This window comes from Ixodes scapularis, unplaced genomic scaffold (genome assembly GCF_016920785.2).
Source record: "Ixodes scapularis isolate PalLabHiFi unplaced genomic scaffold, ASM1692078v2 PGA_scaffold8__174_contigs__length_109621045, whole genome shotgun sequence".
Lineage (NCBI taxonomy): Eukaryota > Metazoa > Arthropoda > Arachnida > Ixodida > Ixodidae > Ixodes > Ixodes scapularis.
The window spans coordinates 65,336,756-65,349,025 of record NW_024609883.1 but is presented as its reverse complement, the minus strand read 5'-3'; the positions used below and the strand labels follow the sequence as shown (position 1 = coordinate 65,349,025).

The following is a 12,270-nucleotide window of genomic DNA, read 5'->3' as shown; positions in this document are numbered from 1 at the left end:
ATTCCTGGCTACGCCATTGTACTGCGTGTTGGACGTTAAAGACCCAAGGTTGGCGGTTGTACTGCACCGGCTGAATTTATCATCTAGAGCTAAGAGATAAGTCACCCGTGGAGGCGCACTAGCATCCAGGCTGTCAGAACAAACAAGCAAGACAATTTTTTTTCGTCACTGCAGGTCCTGGATTGGCGTTCGTAGCGTACCCGGAGGCACTGACAAGGCTACCAGTGCCCCAGCTATGGTCGGTGCTCTTCTTCCTCATGCTCTTCATCCTCGGTCTGGACTCTGAGGTAAGTGACGCACGAGTCGATGGCCAGACTATCCAGACATCCACATGGCCTATTTGACCATGATTTTTCGCACGTACCTGTGCGCCGAGAAAATGAGGGAGAGGGGGAGACGGGAGCGCGCGGGGACCTCAGGGCGCCGAGATCTGATTGGAGCGATTAGTGGGTAGACGCAAAGCTAGCTGCCTTTGTCTTTACTCCACACTCCGAACGCGTTCGATTGCCAAACGCCGGCGTCCAGCGTTCGGAGAGTCAAAGGCAGCTATGTGGAGCGCAAGTCCTTTTGCTTCTTGAGCGGGCACTTTCTCCCTGCGGAGCCGGTCACGTGACCTCAAAATTCCTCTTTTTCGGCTAGTGTAACCCGCAATCGCCAACAAACTGGCCCTTAACCGCGGAACGCGTTCCGGCCATGCGCGGTAGCTCCATTGGGCGGAGTGTCAGACGCCGTGCATGAGTCTACAGCTCAGTGGCTCAGCATTTCTTTGCCCGGGGTGATAAGTAGCAAACAGGTGTTCCATACTTTTTTTTTTTTTTTTTTTTGCGATTATCTGGTGCGACCATGCTCGAACCGGTTGTCCTCGTCAATGCAGTTCGCCATCCTGGAGACTTTTGTGACCAGCCTGAGTGACCAGATTCCCTTTCTGCGCGCCCACAAATGGGGCTTCACCATCGTCATGGGCATCGTCTGTTTCCTACTGGGTCTACCCATGGTCACGAGGGTGAGTCGACTATTCTGAACGGACGGGGATCGCTCTACTCACGTTTGCAAGTCCAGATTGAGGGCGCCGCCATCTTGCTTCTTGGGGTGTGCTTGAACGCATCATAATCGGATTAAGAAGCTTTGCTAAGGCGTCGTAATCGGATTATAGCCGCGCCCAAACGCACCCTAACTGAGCAAGATGGCGGCGCTCCGAGATAGGACTTGCAGACGTGTACTCGTTTTCACCCCAAAAGTACAGTAAAAAAAGGGAAAAAAAGATTTGCTTTTTGGCGGAGTTTTACTAATTTCCCATTCATGTCGAGAATTAAGATATATCTATGTAGGTGCATTTTAGATTAGATATGTGTTATCTTATTAAGATGAATACAGGATTTCAACGTCAAAAGCCAATATCTCTCGGCGCTTGCACAATACGCAAAACTTTTAGGTGATATTGGCTAGATGAACAGGTTTTGTTATTAGATGCTGGAGTTGACGGGGGCTCCAAAAGCACTACAATATATAAGAAGAGGAAAATAGGAACGGTCTGGCAACAGTGAGTGCCGCCAACGCCATTTTGACTTTTTTGTAATACTCTAATATTTCATTTTATTTTGTCATCATATCTCTAGAGAAATGAACGGCTAACTCGAACCAAAATTATGTGGGTCTACCTCACGCGTTTAGGCGAAGAGTCGGTGACAGCCGAATTAGCGGACGGTCTTTCGGAAATCAACCTTGCGCCATTCCCAAGTTGTGTAATATGCTGGAAAGCGCCATCGATATATGCTCTTAGGTTGGAGGCTGGGTCATGTGACTCGTACAGTGCTTCCGAATAAAAACAACAACACTGAAGCAAAAATTGGTAAAAATTTTTACGTGCTGTCCAGCAGCCAATGAGAAGAGAGTGGTGAGAGAGAGTGACGTGTGCTAAGCTGGAAACTCTAGTGAGCCCTGTGACTCTCAGCAATACATGCAGATCCGGCCAGCAGATATTTTTCTCGCGAGGCATCTCATTACCACTTCGCAGCCAAAGAGATTCCCGCATTAAGCGATAAGAAGGCTAGCAGACCAATCACGAGGCAGCGTTGGACGCTGCACCGAAATTTCGATGCTGACCACAACTTCAGATTTTCCGAAATAATGCTGCAGCAGCGTTGAACGGGACGCTATTAACTACGAGACATCACTCATGCATTGACATCTCAAACGGATGGCCCCATTTTTAAAAAAGGAAGGGCGCGATCAAGGAAGGACTATGACGTCACACAGAGGCGTCACTAGGGTGAGTGGCACCCGTAGCGGTGGCTCACGGCGACCCCCCCCCCCTTCCCAGCCAGGTGACCGCCTCCACCTCCCCCCCCCCCGTCACGGGGCCCTCCGCTACACTCCCCTCCTCCCCCCTTCTCGTCGCCCGCCGCAACACCTCCGCCACCCTCCCCCCCCTCCTCCCCTCTCGTGACCCGCACGACACCCCCCGGAGCGCTGCACCAGCAGGAGTCCGTCTGCCCCCCCCCCTCTTTTTTGTGACACCACTGACGTCACAATCCTCCTGGAACAGTTGAGGATGAGGGTAAGTGGCCTCGCTTCTCTCATCTTCGCCTTGGTTCACCTGCTCGATGAAGCGAAAAAAAAAAAGGGAATTAAAATCATGACGTGATATATGTCTCGTCGGCCGTGTTCAATCGCACACTTTGTTTTTCCAAAAATACGCGCAACTGTTGGTGATATCGCAGTATATGAATGATACTTTGGGGTTTTGCAGCGTCCTGCATATCGATCGCTCGAGCATTTCTTTTAGAGCGCAGCTCCTAGGGGCCCGTTCCCGGCTTGAGCGGCGTCGCCGTAACCAAGGTCATCCCAAGGTCACTTGACCCCCAAGGTCACCCCAAGGTCACGTGACCCCAAGGTCACGTGACTCCCAAGGTCGCGTGACTCGCCAAGGTCACGTGACCCCTCCCCCAGGGTCACGTGACCCCCAAGGTCACGTGACACCCAAAGTCACGTGGCTCCCCAAGTCACGTGACCCCGATGACGTCATCAGTGACGTCACTGATGACGTCACCGGCATCCGCATCGTCAGCGTCATCATCAATGATGACGTCATCAGTGACGTCACCGGCATCGTCATCATCACTGATGACGTCACCGGCATCCGCATCGTCATCATCACTGATGACGTCACCGGCATCCGCATCGTCATCATCGCTGATGACGTCATCAGTGACGTCACTGATGACGTCACCGGCATCCGCATCGTCATCATCACCATCCACATCGTCATCGTCATTATCGCTGATGACGTCATCAGTGACGTCACTGACGACGTCACCGGCATCCGCATCGTCATCATCACTGATGACATCACCGGCATCCGCATCGTCATTGTCATCATCACTGATGACGTCATCAGTGACGTCACTGATGACGTCACCGGCATCCGCATCGTCATCATCGCTAATGACGTCATCAGTGACGTCACTGGTGACGTCACCGGCATCCGCATCGTCATCATCACTGATGACGTCACCGGCATCGTCATTGTCATCATCGCTGATGACGTCATCAGTGACGTCACTGATGACGTCAACGGTATCCGCATTGTCATCGTTACTGATGACGTCATCGGCATCGTCATCGTCACGTGACCCCCCTAGGTCACGTGACCCCCACCCAAGGTCACTTGACCCCCCCCCCAGTACCCTTCCCTCCTCCTCCTCAAGAGCTGCGCTCTAATTCGGCGTTACAGGGAGTTAGTTGTAAACGGCTTTCACTTTTTTACTGTGATGCCGTTAATCAGCTGGGGTCACAGGAAAGCCGGCGTCGGTGGCATGACGCAAAATTCCGGAAGGGGAACGCCGGACGTCGGCGCTCCGCATTCAAACGGTGCATAAGAGACCGAAGCTGTCTTTGTCTCCATTGCACAAGTCGAACGCGTTCGAACGCTGACGTTCCGCGTTCAAACACTTTCAAACGGTGCAGTGGAGACCGATGCTCTCTGTCTCCACTGTACTCGTCGAACGCGTTCGAATGCCAGGCGCCGGCGCTCTGCGTTCAAACAGTGCATTGGAGGCAAAAGCTATCTTCGTGTCCACTGCACTCATCAAAGGCGTTGGAACGCTGGACGTCGGCATTCATACACGTTCAAACAGTGCATTGCAGACAAAAGCTATCTTTGTTTTCACTGCACTCATCGAACGCGTTCGAACGCCGGCTTGTTGCGTTCTAACACGTTCAAACATTGCATTGGAGGCAAAAGCTATCTTTATCTCCACTGCACTTGTTGAACGCCGGCGTTTAAACAGTGTAGTGAATACAAAAGTTGTCTGCCTCCCCTGCGCTCCTCGAACGCGGGCGTTCCGCGTTCAAACAGTGCATTGGAGACCAAAGCTGTCTTTGTCTCCACTGAACTCGTCGAACGCGTTCGAATGCCAGACGCCGGCGTTCCGCGTTCAAACAGTGCATTGGAGACAAAAGCTATCTTCTTGTCCACTGCACTCATCAAAGGCGTTGGAACGCTGGACGTCGGCATTCATACACGTTCAAACAGTGCATTGAGTCAAAAGCTATCTTTGTCTCAACTGCAATCGTTGAACGCGTTCGAATGCCGGCGTTCCGCGTTCTAGCACGTTCAAACAGTGCAGTGGAAACCGAAGTTGTCTTTGTCTCCACTGCACTCGTCGAACGGGTTCGAATGCCGGAAGCCGGCGTTCCGCGATTAAGAACGTTCAAACAGTGCAGTGGAAACCATAGCTGTTTTTGTGTCCCCTGCACTCGCCGAACGCGTTCGAATGCCGGCGTTCCGCGTCCAAGCACCTTCAAACAGTGCAAGTACAGACCAAAGCTGCTTTTGTCTCCCCTGCACATGTCGAACGCATTGGAATGCTGGACGCCGGCGTTGCTCGTTGAAACACGTTCGAACAGTTCATTGTAGACAAAAGCTGTCCTCGAATGCGTTCGAACGCCGACGTGCTGCGTTCTAACACGTTCAAACAGTGCAGTAGAAACCAAAGCTGTCTTCGTCTCCTCAGCACTCGTCAAACGCGTTAGAATACGGGACGCCGGCGTGTCGCATTCAAACAGTTCATTGGAGGCAAAATATGTCTTTGTCTTTACTGCAGATGTCGAACGCGTTCGAACGCCGGCATTCTGTGTTCTAACACGTTCAAACAGTGCAGTGGAGACCAAAACTGTCTTCGTCTCCCCTGAACATGTCGAAAGCGTTGGAATGCCGGACGCCGGCGTTGAAACACGTTCGAACAGTTCATCGTAGACAAAAGCTGTCTTTGTCCTTACTCCACACGTCGAATGCGTTCGAACGCCGGCGTTCTTCGTTCTAACACGTTCAAACAGTGCAGTGGAGACCAAAGCCGTCTTTGTCTCCCCAGCACTTGTCAAACGCGTTTGGACGCCAACGCGTCGCGTTCAAACAGTTCATTGGAGACAAAATATGTCTTTGTCTTTACTGCACATATCGAATGCGTTCGAACGCCGGCGTTCTGCGTTCTAACACGTTCAAACAGGGGCAGTACAGACCAAAGCTGCCTTTGTCTCCCCTGCACATGTCGAACGCGTTGGAATGCCGGACGCCGGCGTTGCGCGTTGAAACACGTTCGAACAGTTCATTGTAGACAAAAGTTGTCTTTGTCTTTACTCCACATGTCAAATGCGTTCGAACGCCGGCGTTCTGCGTTCTAACACGTTCAAACAGTGCAGTGGAGACAAAAGCTGTCTTTGTCTCCCCAGCACTTGTCAAACGCGTTCGAATGCTGGACGCCGGCGTTTCGCGTTGAAAAAGTTCATTGGAGACAAAATATGCCTTTGTCTTTACTGCACATGTCGAATCCGTTCGAACGCCGGCGTTCCGCGTTCAAACAGTGCAGTGCAGATCAAAGCTGTCTCTGTCCCCCTGCGCTCGTCGAACGCGTTCTAATGCCGGACGCCGGCGTTCAAACAGTTCATCGGAGACAAAAGCTGTCTTTGTCTTTACTCCACGCGTCGAACGCATGCGAACGCTGGCATTCCGCGTTCTAACACGTTTAAACAATGCAGTGGAGACCAAAGCAGTCTGTCTCCATTGCACTCGTCGAACGCCGCCGTTCTGCGTTCTAACAGTGCAGTAGAGACCAAAGCTGTCTTTGGCTCCACTGCACTCGTCGAACGCGTTCGAATGCCGGACACCGGCGTTCCGCGTTCAAGCACGCTCAAACAGTGAAGTGGAGACCAAAGCTGTCTTTGTCTCCCCTGTAAAAGTCGAACGGGTTCGAATGCCGGACACCGGCGTTCAAACGGTCCATTGGAGGCCAAGGCTTTCTGTCTTTACTCCACACGTCAAACGCGTTCGAACGCCGGCGTTGCACGTTCAAACAGTTTATTGGAGACAAAAGCTGTCTTTGTCTCCACTGCACTCGTCGAACGCGTTGGAACACTGGACGCCGGCGTTGCACGTTCAAACAGTTTATTGGAGACAAAAGCTGTCTTTGTCTCCCCTGCACTCGTCGAACGCGTTCGAACGCCAGTGTTGCACGTTCAAACAGCTCATTGGAGACAAAAGCTGTCTTTGCCTCCACCGCAGTCGTCGAACGGGTTCGAATGCCAGACACCGGCGTTCCGCGTTCAAACAGTGTAGCGGAGACCGAAGTTGTCTTTGTCTCCTCTGCACTCGTCGAACGCCGGCGTTGCACGTTCAAACAGTTTATTGGAGACAAAAGTTGTCTTTGTCTCCCCTGCACTCGTCGAACGCGTTCGAACGCCAGTGTTGCACGTTCAAACAGCTCATTGGAGACAAAAGCTGTCTTTGTCTCCACCGCAGTCGTCGAACGGGTTCGAATGCCAGACACCGGCGTTCCGCGTTCAAACAGTGAAGCGGAGACCGAAGTTGTCTTTGTCTCCTCTGCACTCGTCGAACGCCGGCATAGCACGTTCAAACAGTTTATTGGAGACAAAAGTTGTCTTTGTCTCCCCTGCACTCGTCGAACGCGTTCGAACGCCAGTGTTGCACGTTCAAACAGCTCATTGGAGACAAAAGCTGTCTTTGTCTCCACCGCAGTCGTCGAACGGGTTCGAATGCCAGACACCGGCATTCCGCGTTCAAACAGTGAAGCGGAGACCGAAGTTGTCTTTGTCTCCTCTGCACTCGTCGAACACCGGCGTAGCACGTTCAAACAGTTTATTGGAGACAAAAGTTGTCTTTGTCTCCCCTGCACTCGTCGAACGCGTTCGAACGCCAGTGTTGCACGTTCAAACAGCTCATTGGAGACAAAAGCTGTCTTTGCCTCCACCGCAGTCGTCGAACGGGTTCGAATGCCAGACACCGGCGTTCCGCGTTCAAACAGAGTAGCGGAGACCGAAGTTGTCTTTGTCTCCTCTGCACTCGTCGAACGCAGGCGTTGCACGTTCAAACAGTTTATTGGAGACAAAAGCTGTCTTTGTCTCCCCTGCACTCGTCGAACGCGTTCGAACGCCAGTGTTGCACGTTCAAACAGCTCATTGGAGACAAAAGCTGTCTTTATCTCCACTGCAGTCGTCGAACGGGTTCGAATGCCAGACGTCGGCGTTCCGCGTTCAAACAGTGCAGCGGAGACCGAAGTTGTCTTTGTCTCCTCTGCACTCGTCGAACGCCGGCGTTGCATGTTCAAACAGTTTATTGGAGACAAAAGTTGTCTTTGTCTCCCCTGCACTCGTCGAACGCGTTCGAACGCCAGTGTTGCACGTTCAAACAGCTCATTGGAGACAAAAGCTGTCTTTGTCTCCACCGCAGTCGTCGAACGGGTTCGAATGCCAGACACCGGCGTTCCGCGTTCAAACAGTGTAGCGGAGACCGAAGTTGTCTTTGTCTCCTCTGCACTCGTCGAACGCCGGCGTTGCACGTTCAAGCAGTTCATTGGAGACAAAAGCTGTCTTTGTCTCCACTGCACTCATCGAACGCGTTCGAATGCCCGACGCCGGCGTTCCGCGTTCAAGCACGTTAAAACAGTGCAGTGGAGACCGAAGTTGTCTTTGTCTCCCCGGCACTCGTCGAAGACGTTCGAGCGCCGGACGCCGGCGTTGCACGTTCCAACAGTTTATTCGAGACAAAAGCTGTCACTGCACTCGTCGAACCTGTTCGAATGCCAGACGCCGGCGTTCCGCGTTCAAGCACGTTCAAACAGTGCAGTGGAGACCGAAGTTGTCTCTGTCTACCATGCAGTCGTCGAACGCGTTCGAACGGCGGACGCCGGCGTTGGACGTTCAAACAGTTTATTGGAGACAAAAGCTGTCTTTGTCTCCACTGCACTCGTCGAACGGGTTTGAATCTCAGACGCCGGCGTTCCGCGTTCAAGCACGTTCAAACAGTGCAGTGGAGACCGGAGTTGTCTTTCTCTCCCCTGCACTCGTCGAACGCCGGATGCCGCCGTTGCACGTTCAAGCAGTTTATTGGAGACAAAAGCTGTCTTTGTCTCCACTGCACTCGTCGAACGCGTTCGAATGCCAGACGCCGGCGTTCCGAGTTCAAGCACGTTCAAACAGTGCAGTGGAGACCGAAGTTGTCTTTGTCTCACCTGCACTCGTCGAACGCGTTCAAATTCCGGACACCGGCGTTGCACGTTCAAACAATTCATTGAACACAAAAGCTGTCTTTGTCTCCTCTGCACTCGTCGAGCGGGTTCGAATGCCAGATGCCGGTGTTCCGCGTTCAAGCACGTTCAAACAGTGCAGTGGAGACCGAAGTGGTCTTTGTCTCCTCTGCACTCGTCGAACGCGTTCGAACGTCGGATGCCACTGTTGCACGTTCAAACAATTTATTGGAGACAAAAGCTGTCTTTGTCTCCACCGCAGTCTTCGAACGGGTTCGAAGACGCCGGCGTTCCGCGTTCAAAGAGTGCAGCGGAGACCGAAGTTGTCTTTATCTCCTCTGCACTCGTCGAACGCCGGCGTTGCACGTGCAAACTGTTTATTGGAGACAAAAGTTGTCTTTGTCTCCCCTGCACTCGTCGAACGCGTTCGAACGCCAGTGTTGCACGTTCAAACAGCTCATTGGAGACAAAAGCAGTCTTTATTTTCACTGCAGTCGTCGAACGGGTTCGAATGCCAGACGCCGGCGTTCCGCGTTCAAAGAGTGCAACGGAGACCGAAGTTGTCTCCTCTGCACTCGTCGAACGCCGGCGTTGCACGTGCAAACAGTTTATTGGAGACAAAAGTTGTATTTGTCTCCCCTGTACTCGCCGAACGCGTTCGAACGCCAGTGTTGCACGTTCAAACAGCTCATTGGAGACAAAAGCTGTCTGTCTCCAGTGCAGTCGTCGAACGGGTTCAAATGCCAGACGCCGGCGTTCCGCGTTCAAACAGTGAAGTGGAGACCGAAGTTGTCTTTGTCTCCTCTGCACTCGTCGAACGCCGGCGTTGCACGTGCAAACAGTTTATTGGAGACAAAAGTTGTATTTGTCTCCCCTGCGCTCGTCGAACGCATTCGAACGCCAGTGTTGCACGTTCAAACAGCTCATTAGAGACAAAAGCTGTCTTTGTCTCCACCGCAGTCGTCGAATGGGTTCGAATGCCAGACACCGGCGTTCCGCGTTCAAACAGTGTAGCGGAGACCGAAGTTGTCTTTGTCTCCTCTGCACTCGTCGAACGCCGGCGCTGCACGTTCAAACAGTTTATTAGAGACAAAAGTTATCTTTGTCTCCCCTGCGCTCGTCGAACGCATTCGAACGCCAGTGTTGCACGTTCAAACAGCTCATTAGAGACAAAAGCTGTCTTTGTCTCCACCGCAGTCGTCGAATGGGTTCGAATGCCAGACACCGGCGTTCCGCGTTCAAACAGTGTAGCGGAGACCGAAGTTGTCTTTGTCTCCTCTGCACTCGTCGAACGCCGGCGTTGCACGTTCAAACAGTTTATTGGCGACAAAAATTGTCTTTGTCTCCCCTGCACTCGTCGAACGCGGTCGAACGCCGGCGTTGCACGTTCAAACAGCTCAGTGGAGACAAAAGCTGTCTTTGTCTCCACTGCAGTCGTCGAACGGGTTCGAATGCCAGACACCGACGTCCCGCGTTCTAACACGCTCAAACAGTGCGGTGGAGACCAAAGCTGTCTTCGTTTAGGCGTCGAATTCGTTCGAACGCTGGCGTTTCGCGTTCTAACACGTTCAAATAGTGCAGTGGAGACCAAAGCTGTCTTTGTCTCCATCGCACTCGTCGAACCGGTTCGAACGCTGGCGTTCCGCGTTCGAACGCGTTCAAACAGTGCAGTGAAGACCAATTGGCTCCATTGCACTCTTCGAACGGTGGACGCCGGCGTTCCGGCGTGAAGTGAAGCGTTTGCGCATGCGCCGCGCCGACAGCAGCGCCACCGCTGCGGCGTGACTTCTGACCCAAATTCGTATGAGCCAAGCGTTGGTGTATAACCGTCACTTCGGTTTTAACAAAGGGACCCTCTAATCAATTTGGAACCTCCTTCATTACGGCGATGTTTATGCATATACAAAATACCCCCCCCCCCAAAAAAAAATAAATAAATAAAAATTACAGGTTTTTTTTTTTTACAGCAAAAATAAGCTATGCATAACCGAAAGCTCATTCTCCACCAAACTGTATTGCGCGAGAAGTCCGGACCAGATGCCAAAGTTTCAGCGCTAACCGGTATTTTATTCAAAAGCTATAATTGATTTCCAAAAATTTTCAATGGGAAAAAGGCGGCCAACAGAGCTCTCCAATACATGGTAGAGCTCCATGTATTTGAGAGCTCTGTCGGCCGAAAATGGGCCGGAAAGGGCCCCAGTTTCCCATTGAAAATTTGAGAAAATCGTGTAGCTTTCGATTTAGGAAACGGTTAGGGGTGAAACTTTGGCCTCCGGTTCGAACCTTTTGCGCTACATTTGGGTGGAGAATGAGCATTCGTTTATGCATTGTTTATTTCTGCGGTCAAAAGAACATCCAAAGTGTTAATAAACAATTCTTCACGAATAAGGTATTATACGCAGAAAATATTATGAGCAACAACAGAGGCCTTACGCTCGAAACGTCGAAAAGAAAGCCTCTGCTGCTGCTCACAATTCTTTCTATGTTAAAATAACGCTGTACATTATTTTTTTGAAAGAGGGGGGAGGGGGGGGGGGGGGGGGGGGGGGGATACGTTGTAGTTTGAAGGTTCTCAAGTGTCCTGCTTTGTCTCTTCTAGGGTGGACAGTATGTTCTGGAGTTAGTGGACAATTTCGGCGGCAGCACGACGCTCATATTCATCGGACTCATCGAGATCATCTCTCTGGCGTACGTCTATGGTGAGTTCCCCATAACTTCAGTTGGTTAGTTGTTCGCGGTATGGCGAAGAAACTCCCGAAGCATGTCACTGCGTAACATGAACTTTTTTCCAGTAAGCAGCTGCGCATGTGCGTACCCCCTCTCCCCTGACCGTTGTTTTCTGCTGTCGGCATTTTCGGAGGTCACCGCCCGCGGGACCAACATTGTCAGCACATATGTCTCTACGCGTCTGTTGCTTTCTTGGCGATTCTTTTTTTAGCATAGGTAGTTTTGGGCAACAAAAATATATAAAAACCGATACGACGGCACGATCGATGCCAATATGTTCCGATATGGGTGGAGGAACGTCGGGCTGTCCTCCATTTGTAGTTAGCAGACAACCACCCAGACGACTCTCGCTACTCGAAACAGGCAGGGAAAAGTCCCATTCTTGTAAACTAATTAGAGCAATACACATGGGTGTTTTGAAAACAAATCAAAGCGTGTTTTTCTCACGGCAAGAACAAACTACGAATCGCAGAATTCTCCGAAGCGCTAGCGGTTGGTGGCCGGTGATTACTGATGCCAAAGCTTTAGCACTTACCGTTGTCTTATTTAGAAGTCGTGAGCAATTTGGGGGGTTTTTTCAACGAGGAAATGGCTGCCAGCAGAGCCCGCAGATATGTGGAGATAAATGGCGTCTCTACTACTAAAAACGTGCTCCACTTTCTCGTTAAACATTTTTTAGAAATCGCCTGTAAGTTTTTTTCTAATTAGATAACTATAAGTTCAGAAACTCTTCACCTGGCTCCAACTGAAAATGCTACATTAGGGCAAAGACTAAGCGTTCGGAGACGCGCAGTTAGCTTTTGCGGCGTGAAAACCCCGGTTCTTGTTTCTCCCAAACACCCCCTACTTTGTGCGCATGAGTGTTTTGTTTTTTCCTTAAATTAATTAAATATGGGCAGTTTCATTTTGACTCGGACAGTGGTCGGGGTACAGTATTATTTTTTTATAGACTCTTTGCAGCAGCTGTGCATGGGCGCCGCCATAACCGACCTTCAGTTTTTGT

General features: G+C 51.4%; 1 protein-coding gene across 1 annotated transcript in view; it reads left to right on the top strand.

Moving 5' to 3' along the window:
• The window catches only part of LOC8033572 (sodium- and chloride-dependent glycine transporter 2), an 88,165-nt gene that overhangs the window by 63,079 nt on the left and 12,816 nt on the right, over window positions 1-12,270 (top strand). The window contains exons 8-10 of the mRNA XM_042286870.1: window positions 175-287; window positions 875-1,003; window positions 11,140-11,239. Of these exons, the coding sequence (XP_042142804.1) occupies window positions 175-287; window positions 875-1,003; window positions 11,140-11,239 (342 nt within the window). The remainder of the gene's footprint in view (window positions 1-174; window positions 288-874; window positions 1,004-11,139; window positions 11,240-12,270) is intronic.